General features: G+C 43.5%; 1 protein-coding gene across 4 annotated transcripts in view; it reads right to left on the reverse strand.

Annotated features, from left to right (window-relative positions):
* Positions 1 to 10,733: 10,733 nt before the first annotated feature.
* SH3RF3 (SH3 domain containing ring finger 3) overlaps positions 10,734 to 19,211 on the reverse strand; it is a 393,042-nt gene continuing 384,564 nt past the window's right edge. For all 4 annotated transcript variants that reach the window (XM_084617098.1, XM_084617097.1, XM_084617100.1 and 1 more), the window contains one exon: positions 10,734 to 14,308. In XM_084617098.1, coding sequence (XP_084473224.1) covers positions 14,140 to 14,308 — 169 coding nt within the window. In that variant the 3' untranslated portion in view covers positions 10,734 to 14,139. The remainder of the gene's footprint in view (positions 14,309 to 19,211) is intronic.

The raw sequence follows: 19,211 nt of genomic DNA on the forward strand, positions 1-19,211 counted from the left end.
TATTTTCATGTTTTGCATTCCCCAAATCACAGTTTTCAGCCAATGTACGCAGAGCTCTTATAAAACATTCAGGATTTTCCCCTGGTTCTTCAATTCTCTGGTGAAAACATGCGCTTTCATAACCACATTTCTCTGAAGTATAAAGTATGCATCAAACATAGCCAGAACCCTTTCCTAGTAATCTTTGTGACTGTCTTCAGTAACATCAAAGATTTAAATATATGCTCTGCCTGCTTCTCCAGAGCATAAATTAAGGACGATACCTGTATAGCTGCAGCTTTTTTGTTGCATTTTTCGCAATTCAAAATCTTGCAAAATGCTGTTTCAATCTGTCTGTTGTGAAGGTTTGTCAAAGCTGAAGTTCTCAGGGGCATTGAACAGTGGCATGTTGATGAGATCCTGCAACCTTTGTTGCTTTCTTCCTTCTGTTTCTGTTCTTAGTTTACTCCTGACACCATGTCATGCTCCTGTACCAGATATGAGCTGGCTACAGAGCTTCCTTATACGCACTAGGTGTGTTCATCATATGATCCTTTCATACTCTGCCAGGTAGGGATATAGATATGTAGATATATTACATGTAGCACCACCTAGTGACTGAACAGTTTAATACAGTTTAACGTTCCATTTCAGGAGGTTTCAGAGTAGCAGCCGTGTTAGTCTGTATTCGCAAAAAGAAAAGGAGTACTTATGGCACCTTAGAGACTAACCAATTTCAGCAGGGAAGTTTCATTGTGGGCAGTCACCATGTACCTTGACAAACCCATAGGCACCGACGCCATGGGTGTTTCAGGGCTAGAGCACCCACAGAAAAAAATTAGCGGGTGCTTAGCACCCACCAGCAGCCAGCTCTCCTCCCCACCCGTGCCTCCAGCCAGCCGGTGGCCCTACCAATCAGCTCCTCCCCCTCGCTTCCAGTACCTCCTGCCTGCCACGATCAGCTGTTCCGTGATGTGCAGGGTGGGAGGGGGAGGAGAGGGGATGGGGCGCACTGTGGGGAGGGGCAGAACTGGGTGGGAAGAGGCAGGGTGGGGTGGGGGCTTGGGAGAAGGGATGGGTGGGGAGGGCTTGGGGCAAAGCAGGGGTGGGAAGAGGTGGGGTGAAAGTGGAGATGGGGCCTGGGATGGAGCCAGGGGTTGAGCAACCCCAGGGCCCAGAGGAAGCTGGTGCCTGTGAATAAACCCCTCACAAATACAGCCTGTTAATCTAACAAGGGGAACATACAAAGAACACGGAGACTGACCTTAGCTCTGTGTTCCAGTCTCTTGTAGATGGGGGGATGTGTTTCAGCAAAAGGGAATGAGATAGGAGGGCTAGAAATAACAGCTATAAAATGGTGACTACCCTTTCATTTTCCAAGCTAACCCAGCTGCCTGTGAATTGCTGGAATATGGTTGAAATTCTGCTGTATTGGGTCTTGTTTTTAAAAAAGCCACAATTTGCTAAAAGAAAAGCCAGACTGAATAACTTAGTCTAGTCCATTAAAATAATATATAACCACTGGCCCCAGCATTTAACTGTTACACATTTTGATCATCTTTATGAACAGAAAGCCAATTCTATCCCCTCCGCATTACTGTAGAACCTAATCAGAAGATAAACATCCCCCCAAATCTTCCCACAATTTGCATTTAGATTGTTCTGTGCCAACATTCTGAATAAGATACTTTCTAGCTCTGTCAGACAAAACCTGATTGCCATTTAGTACAGTGGCAGTCGATTTACATTTCCATTAACGCAGATCCCAGACAATTATCTGAGGGGGAAGAATAAGAATAAAGCAGCCTCCTGTCTGCTGTGCTTATTTTCAAGTGGGCAGATGTAAGGGAATGTGACAATGCCCACAGAGAGGAGAAAGTTAAGCCTCTTTTACCCTGTGCTAAAGAGAAACTGAGGGTATTGCGCTCAACTCCGTGGTGCTCTATGTGTCCTTTGTGCCTGCTCAAAGGGACCATAAAGCAGCCATGTACCCTCCCAGGTGTGCTCCTTGGCAGGTGCAGAGCTGGCTTCACTGGCTCTCCCCCTGCCCCCACCGGAGGCGCCCCCACTGTTGGGTGTGTCGTGGACATGAGGTGGCAAGGCTATAGAATTCCTGTGCCCTGACTATTCTCCAGATGCCACAAGGCCCATAGGAGCCAGAGCAGCTGCGGTGTGGGATACAGCATCATCCAGAAGCCTTAGGAAGGGGAAGGCACAAGCCTTGGCCCCAGCTTGAGCTTGCATCAGCACAGGAATAAGCCAGCCCTAATGTCAGGCTGCTTCTACAGGACTACAAGAGCTACTTCTGTGAGCTGGGGATGAAGGAGCAGACCCTGCAAGTGTGAATGAAAGTGGTTGGTCTGAACAACTTGGCTTGTATTGCAGATCACTGGAAAAACCCAGTAATAGCTTGTCTTGCAATGGAAGACTTTCTAAGTTTTGTGTGAACAAAACAGTGCCAGGCAAATTCACACACAGAAGTAATAGTATATCTTGTACAGGAGCCAATACAACGGAAACACATAAGTCTAGGATTACTATGTCTGTTCTCAAAGCATCTCAATGATTTCTAAGATAGTCAAGCAGGCTACACACTGTGGGTAATAATTGCATTACATCCCCTCTTCTCCCGTAGCTTTTCTTTTTGTCTATTTTTCTGAGACCCCCATGAAAATATTTTTCAGCTTCTCCCCCCAGTCATTAATTATATAACACTACGTTAAGGCGGTGTTTAAATAATTTGGGGTGGGAGGATAGGGGAGAGGTTAATGCTATAACAATAGTTAACAATATTAAATCAACATATTGTATATTGAGCAAGTCTGTATTAAGATATGTACTTCTCTATGTCAATGCCTTTATGGTAAATGACCCAAAATATCAATAAATAAAATCTAAAAAACCCACCATAACTTCACTTGTGTGTGTTCTGAATGAAACCAGAGCAGATCACCCGAGAGGGAGAAAATTTCCAGAAACTTAGAATCATAGAAATGTAGGGCTGTTATAAAGAGGATGGTGACTGAGTGTTCTGCATGTCCACTGAAGGCAAGACAGAAGTAATGGAATCAGCAGCAAGGGAGATTTAGGTTAGATACTAGGAAAAACTTTCTAACTATAAGGCTAGTTAAGATCTGGAACAGACTTCCAGGGAGGTTGTGGAATCCCCATCATACACCTGTCAGGGATGGGCTAGGTAAACCAGCTCCTGCCTCAGTGCAGGGGCCTAGACCAGATGGCCTCTCAAAGTCCCTTCTGGCCCTACATTTTTATAATTCTATTATTCTATGAAAAAGACAGGGCTCCAATTAGAGCCCCCAGATTCTTCTCAGCAATACTACTGCCTAGACAGTTACTTCCAATTTTGTATTTCTTCATTTGATTTTTCCTTCCTAAGTGTAGTACTGTGCACTTGGTCTTTACTGAATTTCGTCCCTTTGAATTCAGACTGTAACAGGGTTTGCTCACCACTAGGCTCCCCCCCCCACCACCACCGCCCTGGCAAGGTGTGGCAACATGGCTCTCGCTGAGCTAGCATCCCCTGGTGGCACTCTGGTGGTTTCTCTCCCTGATAACTCACCCCTCTGGCTGAGTCACCATCTTTAGTTCACCCCTTCCAGGGCCCCAATTGTCCCAAACTAAAAGTGCAATAACATCTTTATCAGAAATAAGTCCTTCTGCCCTTTCTGGGGCTCTTCCTAAACCTGTTTTCAGCTCAGCCTGTAGCCCCCTTGCTGGGCTCAATAGTTTTTTCTTGGGCTCAATAGTTTTTTCTTGGGCCTGGTAGGGGAAACCAGTCCCAGTGTCAATTCTGGGTTCTATCGCACGGCCCTGTACCAATCACCTAGGTCTGCTCCTTTTCCTTTGCTGTGATTTTTTCCCTCTGGGCCACTTCCTACTTCTCTTTTCAAATTCCCCCTCTGAGTTTCCCAATTACTTCCTGGTTATCCAGGGTCTCTCCCAGCCCTCCTTACTGCTCTGATCTTCCTACCTAGACCTCACTCCATCTGTTTCCTGGCCACGTTTTATCACCCTTTAAGCCTGGTTCTTTATGGGGAATTGCCTGGTTTCCTTCAAAGGTGGGGATCATTCTGTAATCATGTTGGTTTAGCCCAAGGCTCTCCATCTCACAGAGCAAGCCACCCTGTTATACAGACCAATTCTCCAATTTGTCAAGGTTTTGAATTCTAATCCTGCCCCTCAAAATGGTCTCAACCCCTCCCATTTGTCATCTGCAAATGTTATAAGCGTACTCTCCACTCCATTATATAAGTCATTAATGAAAATACTGAATAGTACCAGACTCAGGCCTTACTTCTGCAAGAGCCCACTAGATACACCCTCCCAGTTTGACAGCAAACCATTGATAACTACTCTTTGACTATGGTCTTTTAATCAATTATGCACCCACCTTGTCGTAAATTCATCTAGACTGCATTTCCTCAATTTGTTTATGAGAATGTCATGTGGGACTGGGTCAAAAGTCTTACTAAAATCAAGATACGTCACATCTACTGCTTTCCCCCATTCATTAGGCCAGTAATCCTGTCAAAGAAGGAAATAAGGTTGGTTTGGCATGATTTGTTTTTGACTAATTGATGTTGGCTGTAATTTATTAGCCTATTATCCTCTAGGTGCTTGCAAATTGATTGTTTAATACCTAGAGTGATACTGGAACAAGTTATTAAAGTTAGGCTGACTGGTCTATAATTCCCCAAGTCCCCTTTGTCCTCTTTTAAAGATAGGTACTTTATTTGCCCTTCTCCAGGCCTTTGGGATCTCACTCAGCCTCCATGAGTTCTCAAAGATAATCATTAATGTTTACAAGATAGCTTGAGCTCGTTCCTTAAGTAGCCTACGATGAATTTCATCAGAATCTGCTGCTTAATACAGCTCACTTAGCTAAATATTCTTTAACTTGTTCTTTCCCTATTTTGATTGTATTCCTCCCGCCTTGTTGTTAATAGTAATTGTATTGCGTATCTGGTCAACACAATTAATGTTTTTAGAAAAGACTGAAGCAAAATAGGCATTAAACACCTCAGCCTTCTTGATGTCATCCATTATTAACTCTCTTTCCCTGCTAAGTAGTGGACCTCACTTTCCTTCATCTTTCTCTTGTGCTTATTGTTCTCCCTGTGGAACAATTTAGGGCAGAGAAAAACACATATTGGCCAGAACCAGCCTCTGGAGGCCTAGCTGGGAGATGATAGGTTAGGTGCATGGGCTTGTTCCTCTGTATATTCGCTAATTAAAGAAAAACCCATACACATATTTTAATTTATTAATCCCATAAGTATTTTCTTTCTTCATATTCTTTAAAACTACCACTGAATTTTCTATTTTTTAAAGAACAGCTTTATAGTTGTTCTACCTCACAGCTGAGAATTTCCACTGGTAATGATGTGCAGGTTGATTAGAAACGCACCATTTTCCTGGCCACTAATACACTATATTTGCATTAACATGTATTACTAAAATGTCTATTTTTCAACAATTAGTAATTTTCATTACAGAATTGATTTAGCTGCCGCATACGCAGTCACAGAGAACTAAGGTCATTGGAGGACATGTAATTATAGTACTTATATAGATGTGGTTTCTATTACTGGTTCCAGCCCTGTTCCCTATTTTAAGTACATGGTCTATCTTTCACAACAATAGACCCTTATAAACTGTTAAAGTGCAACAACTTCTATCGCACCTCTCGTCAAAGGCACTCAAAGCTCTTCACAAACACTAACTAAGCTTCATAGCTCCCAGCATGCTAGGTATGATTCATTTTATATGGATAGGGAAAATGAAGAGAAGAGGCTAATTTACTTGCCCAGGGTCACATAAGGAATCTAGGACAAAGTTGGGAATACAACCCCAGAATTTTGATTCCTAGTCCCTTGCCGTAACCACAAACTGTGCACGACTGTCCATTACGTTAGCCCAGGGTTGAAGTGCAAAGATCTGCAGGCAATTTGTTAAATGGTGCTTGATTACATGAGTTATAGTTCAAAAAACCATCACTTCACAGTCACGTGAAATATATGTAAGATGCAGTGAAAGTGGAATTGGGCTTGACAACTGCTTGTGAAGATGGGAAATGCAAATGTTATACATTTTTTTTCTTCTAAAAAAATCAGTGTAGGTGAGAGACACTTGTTGACTACTGCCAGTTGTAGTGTGCCAATCTTTTGAACAGCTCAGAGGATATTGGATAACATTTTGAGTGAGGCTGACAGGCTGTCTGAGGAGTAGCCTCCCTCAAGAACATGAGCATTTTAAAATTGCTAGCAAGACAGTCTTCCCTGGCACAGATGGGGTAGCAATAGTCAGAAAGGAGGATGGCCTCCATTGTGGTCAATTTTTTTCCCCCCTCAGGCTCCCTTCATATTCCAGTACTCTGTCAAACTTAGACTTACTGTGCACCATTTCTGTATCCTCTGATAATGCCTTTTTGGCATTCAACTTCTGACTAAATGTTTGACAAGTGACATTTATTAGTTCTCCTGTCACTCCAGTTTCTTTCCTTCCACTGAATGCCTTGTCCTCCTCCATTTTCCGTGTCTGCTCGTCCCACTCTTGGTCTCTCTCTCCAGGCTCTTTGTTCCCCTTCCTTTTTTCTCAGCAGTTGGGTCTCTCCTTTGTGTCTTTGTAGTCTGCCAATATGTTCATCCCAATCCATACTATCATCATTAATATTCACACCTTCCTTCCTGCCTTCCCTTGCTCACTAACCCTTTAACCTTGGTCCTTAGCTACACGCTTCAAGCTTCCCCAAACTCCTTTTCTCCCCCTTGCACAAATCCACTAATTTCTTTCACAGCCAAGTGGCCATCTTACACAAATCGCTCACCCCCATAGCTGTCCCACACTCATCCCCAACCACTTGCCATAGCTCTTATTTGCCCCTCAGCCACACTGCACCAGCCCACCCTAAATCCTTGAGTCCCCTATAACTATCTAGCTTACATCAGGTGAGAGGGTGCTAGGGGCCCTAGATAAAGGTTGGGGGGAATGTTCTTCTCGTCCTCACTCTGTGATGTAGTGGGTACTGTCTCTCCCTGCCCCTCAGTCTAAGGAGTTTCAGATGGGTATCCATGTTAGTCTGTGTCAGCAAAAACAACGAGGAGTCTTTGTGGCACCTTAGAGACTAAGGTCTGAGGAGTGGGACTCTACAGTGAGTGAGTCTTTTCTCCCACTTTCTATAGATCCTAGATGGAGAGGGCTCCCATTCCTGGGTTATTGACTTCCTTCCCTTTCTAGGAGGGTGCCAAGACTCTGGGGACAAGAGGAACAGGCCTGGGCCATCCTGGTCTGCAGAATGGCATTCTGCTGCGCATGCCACTCACTCTGCCTGTTCCAAGACTAGAGCAGGCGGAGACCAGCTCAGTGCTCCCACTCAGGGAACGTCAGCTGGACTGAGCAGGAATCAGCCTACTGGGCAAAAGACTCAGTATCCAGAGACTCAATCCAGGACCTGGACATGGTTAATAGCTTCGAGGCACCTCAGAGCAGTCAAGGTGTTCTCAGCCCATAGCCAGGCATAGCAATGTCTACACTGCTATTAGACACCTGCGGCTGGCCTGTGACCACTGACTCAGGGTGCAGGGCTGTTTAATTATGTATTTGACTCAAGAAAGGGTGGCTATTGTTGGCTCTGCCCACACTCACGCACCTACTTTGGCTACTGTTGACCAACATATTCTGAGCTTTGCTAATAAGCACGGCCTTTGCCTTTTGGTCTGTCTCAATTCAAGCCTTTAGTACCATGGCCCTGGCTGGTGCTACTCAGTAGTAAAAACAAGTGGTAGACTGTTTTCTTGGGGGTTTTGCAAAGTAATTGGGAATACATCTGTAACCACTTGGAAAGGTGCCCAGATATGAAAGGCTTGGCTGTGAGAACAATGCCTTCCCCAGACGATGTCATCCCTTGGCTTCCTTGCTAGTACAGATAGTTTTTTTTGGTTTGGCATTGGCTATAGCACGCTATCTGCCAGTGTCACCAGGTTGTAAGGAGTGGGCCAGAGTCAGGCAGTGCTCCTGGAACCAGGAAACTGCTACAGATCTTGCCCAGGTGGTTCTGCTCACCACGAGCATTTAGACTAGGCAAACCATGTGGCCATTCCATGACTGGAAATCTTATCAAGTGTTGCAAAGTGTGCTGTGCACAACAAAGTCTCCACAAGGCACGTAGCCTGCACTGTCAGTCAGCATGGGCTGGCACTCCCCACGCTGTTGTAACAGCAAAACACAGTGCTTTGCAAAGGGGCTGTAGAGCGCTCTGAGATGCGCTGGACTATTTGGCAGGGCCACGGGCTTTTCTACGTCGCTGTTTGATGTTGTGTTTGTGAGGGGAATGATTCAGCTGAGGGGATGAGGAATTTCTGTTTGTTTGTAGCCCTTTGACGCCCACATCTGTGAACTGTGACTAAGTAGCAAGTGCACAGGCTGTGTGGCAGCGTGACTTTAAGAGCTTGTTACTCGAACAGGTCGTTTGCTGCAAAGTTAGGGTGCAAATCTACCCCCTAATAGCTGGCTGTGCGCGGACTGCTTCTGTGGACCCTGCCACCCACACATGAGACGTTCCCTTGTGCTCCCTTTTCAAAGCACGGTAGATCCAGACGTGCCCTGTGGCCTGGTTAGTGTGTGGCCACAGGGCCCACATGGACAGTAAGTGCGTGGCAGACTAATTTGGGGTGGCTTTGCACCCCAGCTTATCATGAACTAAGTGTTCATGTAGATGAGCCATAAGAACCCTGGGATGAACTAACAGGACAGCCCGATACAACTATTTTCTATCCTCAGTCTCCTAATTTGGTGAAGGCACATACCTCAAGAAGTTTTAGCTGCAATCCTGCTCCTACTGAAGTGAGTGGCGTTTGGATCCTTCTCATTACACCACAGAGCAGAGGGTGGGGCTCAAGCACACTTCTCTCTCTGGTGTTGAGTGAATTTAGGTGCCTATGTAACCCACACACCTCCCGGGTGTGGTGTTCTGTCCCATCTAGTGGCACTGAGACCGCTTAGAGATTAATGAATCTGCTCTACAGCCTTAGCTAAGAGCCATGTGGCTTTTAGCTCATGCGGTAGAGGCTCATGCATTTACTTCCAGAGACCTCAGGTTCGATTCCGCCGACCGGGGTCTGTTGGTGTTACACCTAGATGCCAGCCCCTGAAGAACAAAGTGCTCTACTTATCCACAGAACTGGCACAACATGGGCAACAGCACGGCCAGCTTCCTCAAATGGCCTGGCCAGCATGCCTTAATACCTTTCCCTGTACTGGAAGAATCACCTCTAGGAATGAAAGTGTAACATAATTCCATACCCATCCAGCCCTTGGACTCTCTACCTGGCCTTCCAACAAAGATACCAGTTAGTGCTAACTTTTTCAGAGACTGAGCCTCACCTCCTAACCGCGGCTTTCACCTCCACGTGCAGAACAGCACCTGTGTGTCCTTGGCATGAGGCCAAGGCCTGCCTGGTGAAGAACTGGCCAATTCGTTCTGCCTCCATCGGTCCGGTGGGTGGCAAGACTAAAGAGGCAGGTAGGTGCCTACATACCTTTGAGCATCTGGGCCTCAGAGACCGTAGTGATGAGCATGGTGTCAAAGCCCAGACAGGTCGAGATTACAGACCTCATTACAGAAAGTGATTTCATGGCAATTCAACATCCAACAAATAAAAGAGGGCAGAGGTCTGACTGTAGATCTGTTCTGTGCAACAACAAATAAAAATGCACGAACACCTACAGTAACTATCACCATGAAGCTGCACTTAAGTAAACGCACGAATCGGAAATAATCAAAGCCTTTGAAAAGGACACAACTTGATGAATAAAATGCACCATGATGTGCTGAAGGATACTGCATTTAGCCCATTATGAAGTAGAAACTGGAGAAATGCCCTTGTAAGACTAAATTAAATTTATGAAATGAGCTAAAAAGATCTCAGTTCTACTCATTTCCATCCCCAAACCCCTCCCCCCACACACCTGAGTGTCTCCTAGCAGCAGGGCAAACTACTGAAAGGACAGTGGCCTCATCAAGGCCAGATTGTGAGCTGAGTCACACCAGTGTGATTCTGAGAAACCCCTTCAGACTCCATGACTAAGTTACTGATTTACACCAGCGGCCTTTGGTACGTTTTCTGACAGACTGGTACAAATTCCTACTTTTGTGTCTCATGCAGAATGGACACATTTTAAAAAAACCCATCTAGAAGTTCTCCCCCCACCAATAGAAAAGTAAACTGACAAGAGCATGTGTTGTCAAAACACATATTGGTCCTGCAACAGGTGTTGGCTCATGTCATAAGAGAACAAACTATAGAGCACTTGCTCCAATTTATTTGGGAAAATAAAGGGTATCAATTGATATAAGATAGTATGCTATGCTCTAAGCCATATAATTATATTAAGGCCCCCTGCTGCAGCTTTTACATCCAATAGTATTTATTCATGCGTAGCTCCAATTTAATACATTGGATTCAGTGACTCTGTTTGTACTCCATGTGAGTAGGGTTTGTGGACTAAAGCTCTTTATGTGAAAATACTGTTTCATTTGAAGCATTTCCTGACATTTCTCTGCCTTCACCCCTTTTTCAAAGTCACCTTGGCCCAGATCCTCACAGGAAGGGAAGTTAGGAGCATAAATCTCTTGGGCCCCTCTGACTATCTTTATTGTGAGCCTCAGGACACCTGTTTTGTATAATCTCTTTACCATCTAAATAAAGATGGAAAACTCACTCAAGTGACCTCAATGTTTATTTTATTTAAAGCATCAGAAACACAGTCCTTGTAGTTCATTTGTACTCGTAACCATCAATATTTTCTAAATCACGTTAACATTCATGTATAACAAAAAACATTTTCTGAGCTGTGCAAAGTACAAAGGAATTGTTCAATTAGCTGAAACCATTTCTAGATCAGCAAACCTGGCATTTTACAAAATGAGGCTGCCAGAAGGATTCTTTAACTTTTTTTTTCCTTGTAGGAAACGCACGCACACTCCCTTCCCCTCCTTTGTCTTTCCTTTGTATGCAATTTAAAAATGGATCACAGTAAGCGCCAATCCCCTCCCATGGTCAAGGACTTCCTAAATGGCACTGGGTCATTTTCTTGTACCACTGATCAGTCTTATGTTCTGCAGTTGTGCTCTTTGCATGGAATTGATTTGTCCAAGAAAATTATTCAAAAACCAAAACTATTATGGTAAGCAATAAATGGGGACCAGAAACAGCTGCTTTCAAAATATCAAACACCAAAAAATATCTCTCCTTACAGGAGGTGTGACTGAAAGGGTTATTTTGCCCTCATCATGTATAGTTAAAAATTATTATTGCCCTGACTGCAAAATACATTTAAAAACACTGATTTTACACAGACATTTCTGTATTTTCTTCCATAACGGCTTTTGTCTTGTTAGATTTAAGCATTAGAACATTGAAATCTGGAACTACTTTAGATCTGACTGAATACAATATTATTCCTGTTTCATTTCTCTGGATATAGTATATATACCATGGAACAGAATTTTAACAGATATTTAGCTACAATAGTTTGTCAGAAAAATCTGTTTCTGACAATGCTAACCAAGAATTTATATCTATCTATCTAATCTATCTATCTATAAATTCTTGGTTAGCATTCTCAGAAACAGATGTATGTGTGTGTGTGTATAACACATTTTGGGGGGGCATTGCCAGCTTGCTAGCTGCCCAGATCATGGCTCAAGGTGCAGAGAGATATCATTTCCAATTTGGATGAAATGACTGGATAGATAGTGCTGTGTTCTTCAATCAGCCTTTTGCAGAAGAAATTTCTTAAAGCTCTTATTGGTTATAAAAAGGCAATTTCCTCTTAACACTAACCATTTATTTTACTGATGACTGATTACAACCTGGAACATGAACAAATGTGGTAACGTTAAAAAACCCCTCCCCCTCAAATAATGTTTCTGTGATTTGAAGGTGTAATACTAGGCTGCAGACTGTGTTTCTGAAATCTGTTACAAATGACAGGAAGAGAAACTTATTTTACAGAGAATGAAGTCATTCAGTTCAACATAAGTAGGAATAAAGAAAAGGAGGACTTGTGGCCCCTTAGAGACTAACCAATTTATTTGAGCATGAGCTTTCGTGAGCTACAGCTCACTTCAACCTGTCATAAGTAGGAATGTTCACGTATACATGTTTTGATATGTGCTGGCATACATGGCTTGAATGAAAACAAAACCTACATCTTCAGCATAAGAAATACTGAGAACAAAGTACTGGCATACACCCCCTGGGCCTCCTCTTTTTACTAAGATCATCTCCAGGTTACTAAAACTCTAACATAGTCTTGAATGACCGCCATATCTTGATCTGGGCAAGCAGCCAGTCACTAGGAAAGGCAGGGCACAACATAGTTAAGAATATTCTTTTGTTACAACTTTGTTACAGGAGACCACAACTGAATCTCTTTTTTAAATACTCCCACACTTTCATTATCGGATTTTTCTCTGCTTTGTTTGATACAAATAACTGCATAAACTTGCTTTCCATTTATTGCACTTTTAGGTCCCTTGTAGATGGAGGGTTATATTGCCTGATATATTTTGTATTGTAGCTTGACCAGGTTAGAACAGTGTTGAGAACTGTACATTTCTACAGTAAAAAAAAAATCACATTTTGACAATGCTAATTACAGTCGTTGCAGTTCAGCTCTCTTCTCTCTGATGCAAAGACAGAGGAAAATCCCACGATTCCTGTGCTTGCTGGAACCTGCAGTGTTCTTTTTATTGCCATATAAAAGTCAATTAAAATCGCTCCTCCTGGAAATGCTCCCAATTCTTGAATAATTATCATTGTCTAGACAGATTACTGTGCTTTATTAAGGGTCTTTAGAAACTATATATAAAGAAAGTGAGTTACACACACACACACACACACATATATATCACCACCTAATCTGATTTTTCTCTCTTGCTTCATGTAGGACTAACAAACATATTCATCCTGATGAAATCTACTTTCAGTACATTTCAGAATTCACATGTTAAATGTGAAGTCTGTTGATGTTGCTGTTAACAGTCTCTCTCTTAAGCCAAACAGGATCTTCCTAATAATAAAATAATAATAATAAAAGCACCAGATGTATGAAAAACAGGAAACGCCTGATCCCTTAGGAGAATATATATATATTAGGAGAAAATATATATATATAAAACGTATAACGGTTCTTACATTAAAAAGGTATTAATTAGAGAGACAATGTCGGTAAGGCAATATCTTTTGTTGGACCAAATAGTTGGTCCAATAAATGGCATTACCTCACCCAACTTGCCTCCCTAATATCCTGGGACCAACACAGCTGCAACAACACTGCAAACGATTAAAAACGGCATGTCATACCCAAAAAAAAAAAAGAAAAGAAAAAAAGCAATGGAAAGTTGGATACTGGATGGGCAAAAAAATGCTGCATATAAATAACTCCAAGAACCGCAGTTGAATGATGGAGCCGGAGTTCCTTGAGCACCTGCCCAGTGCATCTCACAGGCACTTCAGATGAAATGCAACCCTGATCACTAACACACTTACTGACATCCTCATGCAGCATATTTTTGAGGTATATAGAATGCATGACACTAACATTTTGGACTCCTAATGCTTTCTGGCAGAACAATGCACAGATCTTTAGTTGGATTTTGCCACACTCTCCTCTTTTCCCCCAGGAAATATAAAATCCCAGTTCAAGAGCTCCCTACTCTGCCTCCTGCCACACCCAAACCCATCTTGCATAGGCCAGTAATAAGAACACTGCAGCTCTGACAAATAAGTTACAGCAATATAACAACTTTTTAAAAGATATTTTCTCTATAATGTACATAATGGGTAACAGTTGGAGTTTAGTTTCGATACAAACCAAATGTGCATCCTCTCAGCCTGTGATTCCAAGTGGAAGGCACTACTTCAACACACCCCTGGACGTACTGAACATGGTTTTGGGAGCACAGCAGATGCTGTGCTTCCAGAGCTGTAGAATGAAGGGCCCGGGGAGTCTTTGGACGTAACAGTGGCAGTGGATATCAGTCACATTTCCCTTTGCTGTCTCTTCTTGTGCTATGGAATTTCCCCTGAAAGATCTTTCAGTTCGGAGAGTGGTGACGGGGAAGAAAGCAAGCCCTCAGAAGCTCTCTACAAAGCTTCCAGGGAAGAGGCCCGTCCTGCCATTTCGCTGTAACGTCCCCTTATACCAGCCATCCTCTCTCTTCTTGTGCACAAACACAACGTCACCTTCTTTCAGTTCAATCTCTGCTTCGCTTTGAGGAGGATATGGAACCACGACACGGTACCTTTGAAAACAAAAGAGAATACCTTATCAAGCACAAATCAAGCAGTGTGCCGATGCTGTTTGGAGTAGGACCCTCACCAGGGCACGGCCACGAAAGACAGGCTGCAGGGACAAACCAGCAGCTCTGCAAGCTAATTTGGCTTGGATCACCCCATGTCCTGGATCACCTGCATCTGCCTGAAGCCAGACCTCTTCAGATGTGGTCTTGTCCCCTCTTAAGAACTATACAGGGTCAGGGCTGATTGCTATTTAAAGGGGAGACTTTCTAGGAAAACCATAGGTGACCATGTTCATGAGTTCAATAGATGACAAACTCTTCCCTCAAAATCAGTACTGAAGCAATGCCCCAGGATGATGTTGGGAGCCCTGTGCTACTTTAGGTGCTGCCTTTTTAATGATATAAAACAGCTCTGGCTCTCATGCGATCTTCAATGGCCCCAGGGCATTGTTCAGAAAAGGGCACATGGGAGGTTAGCTCCAGCATCCTGGTCAAAGTCCAGTTTAGGTCATTACACTGCAGCCTAAACTTCCTCAGAAGTTTCTTCCGCACTTCTCGTTCTAAATTGTTGCGTAGTGCTGTGGCATGCGTTTCCGTGGTTTGCTCCACAGCTGGCTGCAGCTCATTAGAGAATTGATTCCATTACTTTTAAATAGAGCTGGGTGGAAAAAAATTCACAAAAATGTTAGTTTTCACCAATGCAACCAGCTTTAGTTTTAAACTATTCTGGGGTCTTTAGAGTGAAAGAAACTGGGCTCGGAGCTGGCTTCAGCAACAAGGCCCTTTGTGAAGACACAGCTGTGTATCCTTCAAAACCAGTTGTTCAAGTAGCATAGCCAGTCATGGCGTGGGACAGTTGGTAGATAGCCTGCTTAGCAGTCAGGGTGTGACATGAGGGTTATACCACCAGGGGGCAGAAGGTCGGGAGGATTCTATTATTGGGGTGAAATGGGGTCAGAAGGATTTAATGAGTGAATAGGGGCCTCGAGAGGGTTGTGGATTGGTTCCCCGCAGTTCATTGTTCAAGGTGTATGGGGCTGCTGGAGGCTATTTAGTGGTATATTGCTGGGCGTAGTGGGCATGTCCCCCCAGATCAGTAGAACCTGTGTTTCTTGGCACAAACCTAAGGCCATTCTGGGCTGGGTGGGACAAAAATTAATCCTCTTTCTCAAACTAAAATAGGTTGCACCTCAATCTCCTGTTTTGTCCCCTTTACCTAAGGCAAGGTTCCCCATGACGTCGTAATGGTCCATCCAGGTTGCTCTTAGAGCTAAATCACCAGAGCATACAGTAGCTTCTAAATGTCTGTACTAATAACAGAGTTACTTTTGTATGCGTTTGCAAATGAGCAATGTCCAGGATTTCTTTGGACAATTCACAAAGAATTTTTAATTTCACGTAAAATCATTTTGAGTATTAGCAGTAGTATGGTAGTGCCTAGGGGCCCTGGACACAGCTCAAAGGCTCACTCTTTGGAGCACAGTCCAAACAAAGAGGTGGTCCCTGCCCCCAAAGAGATGACAGAGCTGTTCAGGTATGTAGTTTCCAAGTGTCATTCTATGTTACGTAAAAAACTACGGATTGTGATTTAGGCTGGTGCAAATGTGGAATGTGTGTTCCGCAAGAAATTCTGAAAAGAGGGTTCTGTTATAGAAGAAAAAGTGGACACATTCAGATTTCCTACGGAAGAGAAAACAAACACAAGACTGGGGAGCTGGAGATCTTGACGCTCTGGAGCCATGGCTGATCTAGGAGTCTCAAAGCTTGGCAGCTGCGTCTCCAAAGCTTCTGGCTCCACAGCAGCAAGCCTGGAAGTCCCAAGAGCCCTTGCATGAGCTGAGGTTCTCGGGACTCCCAGCTCCCCTGGTGTGGAGTTGTCAGCCACGTCCTGGCTACAACTGGAGTTCCTGACCCTGGAGCAATCCGTATGGTGAGACTGCCCTAGAGACCTGGGCCCAGGGAGCCGGGGCTCCCCAGCCGTCCACCAGTTGAGCTGGCAGGAGCTGCTTATGTTTCATCGGCAGTTTGTCAAGACCAATATGTTTTTGTGAAACAGTTTGGTTTCAGCAAATTGGCATTTTCCAGTGAAAGCCAGTTTCATCAGAAAATTCCCAAGCCGATCTGTGTATAGGCCAGTGAACATGAGTTTAATACCTCGGGTGTTCCTCCTCAGCACGTCATTTCAGCTGGCATTTAACGATCAGTAACTGTCTCACTAGTTGCAAAGCATTGAATATGGTAAAGATAGTTAAAGAAAAGCCAATTGATTATTCAAAACATCTTCTGAAGATTACTATCTATTGTATTTGCTGCATGGTCATTCATTCCCAATTGATGCTTATAACAGTCAAGTATTTATTTAAAATGATGATCTGTCTTATAGTTAAATTAAATATGCACTGGAGAATCTCAAAGCACAACATTACCCTAAATTCACTGAATCGATTGCCAGTGGGTTGATACCACATCAAGGGCCTCTCTGAAACTGAATGACAGGAGTTAATTTTCTTTGCAACCACAGCTTGGCTGGCTGCTGGCTGCTGTGAAGCTACAGACTCAAACATGTGACAGTGAAATTGCTAGATCTGGCTAAAGGAACTGCTCACTGCAGCTGGGCCAAAGATCCTGTTACTCCTAAACATTTTTGGCCCCATTCAGAAGTGGGAGTTCTGCTCTAAAACCTGATTAGAAGTTTTTTATCTTGAAGTAGCAACATAGTCATGTAGAATATATATCCATGTCAAGAACCATCAAAAATCAATTAGTCATCTTTTCCCTTGGCCAGTACATTTAGCTGTCACTTTTTCCTGTGTGGAAAAGCAAATAACAGAGGCTGAAGTGTGTGCTACAAGAAAACAGTCTATCCTACTGTCATTTGCAGAACCGCCACACTTATATTATGAGGCTTTGCCAGTTACAGCCATTATGCAAATGAATGCACACATTATCTCAGACACTCTGCTTCAATGTTGATTAATTAAATTATCAGACTGGAACAATTTTAGCGAAGACGATGCCAAACTTCAGCTCTCTGAACTCAGCTCAATTGAATCTACATTAACAGCATTTTTGCAGTTGTGTTCCAGTTCTTGGAGTGCTTTATGGACACAAGGGATCAAGCCTCACAACAGCTCTGAGCAGCATTTTTAACCTCATTTCACAGATGAGGAAATTAAGGCACAGAGAAGTGACATAACTTGCCTTGGGTCACAGTGAAGGTTTACAACAGTTCTCGGAACAGAACCCCTGGTTTATAGCGTGGTATCTTAACGACAAGTCCATCCTTTTAAATACAGAATAGAATCTCACTGATGGCTGAGACCAATTGCTATTTACTAAATGTTTCAAATTAGCCAGAAAGATTATCAAACACATCAAAACCAATCTCTTTCCAATGTTGGCAATCCCGTATTTGTAACAGGGAGGGTTGGTACCCATCCGTTTTTCACCTGGACAGTCTGGATTTCAGCTTGTGTGTCCAGGTTCCATTCCACAAGCCGTGGTGTCTGTTTTTTTTAATCTGGAGTGGGGAAGAGGTAGAGCAGGGGTGGGGCCTTGGGAGAAGAGGTGAAGAAGGGAGCAGGGCCCGGGGAAGAGGCAGAGAAGGGGGTAGAGTCTCGAGGGAAGAGGTGGAGCAGGGGTGAGACCTGTGGGAAGAGGCAGAACAGGGTGGGGCCTTGGGGGAAGAGGCGGAGCAGGGGATGGGGGTCTTGGGGGTCTGGTTACTAGGCATTAAAAAGGTGACAATCCTAGTAATAAGGGATTCTTTAGAGGCTTTCTTTAAAGATTTAAAAAATAAATCCAGACTATTGCATTACAAAATGTACTTTTTAAAATTATTTAACAACTGTAATTTAATTTTAATTAATCACGATACTTCACAGTAAACATATCAGCATATTGAACAAAAATAATGAAATCTCAGTAATAGAAGATCTCATTTTCAGATCTGCTGTGAAATCTTTGCAGCAACATGGGGTGGGCTGGCTATATTTTTTCCCCTGAGATTCTTGGATTTGTGGACGAAGAAAGCGAGTGTTACTGAGGTTCCAATGTACAAACCAAAGAATCACATGGCGCTGCTGCCACGAAGGGGTTTCTAAACATCATAAATCATTCCAGTCAAAGCCTGCAATGCCTTGTTTTTCTCAGTAACCTAGTTTAAAATACACATTAGTCCTACTGTTTTAAATCGCCTCCCACTCTTCCCCCCAGATTTGGCCCCCTCCTTACAGGGAAGCCCGGCATACTTCTATCCCTCTCTGCTTTCCCCTCCCTCCTTCCCTCCCCTTTTCCCTGACCACTACTTGGCAACAGTAAGTTTTCTTTCATCCGTGGCACAGCCTTTCATCTTATGTGGCACTCAGAAGAATGTTGGAATCTGTCAGTGTCACACACTGCATTAAAAATTTCATAATTTAGACATGCAAACAGCCTTGTGTCTATCACAATTATCGGTAGGGTTGGAAGTACATTTATTATTAAGGTTGACCGACAGTTCCCATGATGAGATCTTGTGTTCAGCTGCTTATAACTTGGCAAAACTTTAACCGTTTCAGCAGAAATGTTCCATGTGGGGGGAGGGGGTGTCTACCTCAGGCTCTTTATTATTATGTATTATTATTTTTAAAATTTCAGTCATAACAGTCATTTCTGAGAAGGAGGCTAGGGAAAAATCTGTCACTTTGCAATGTTAAAAATTGTTTTGGTAGTCTTTTCTTTGAGAAGCTTCTAGCACCTCCATGTTCTGGAGCAGGGACTTGAAATTTGGCAGAGTGTGATCTTTTTGTCAGCCTGGTGAGACTGGACTGGAGGCTAGAGTGCAGCAGACAAATTGTGACTGGGAGTTGTGGATGGGGGGACTGGCACTCTTCCTCGGGGGGGGGGGGGGCAAACAGCCTGTGAC

The sequence above is a fragment of the Lepidochelys olivacea genome (assembly GCF_965140295.1).
Source record: "Lepidochelys olivacea isolate rLepOli2 genome assembly, chromosome: 1".
NCBI classification, from domain to species: Eukaryota; Metazoa; Chordata; order Testudines; family Cheloniidae; genus Lepidochelys; species Lepidochelys olivacea.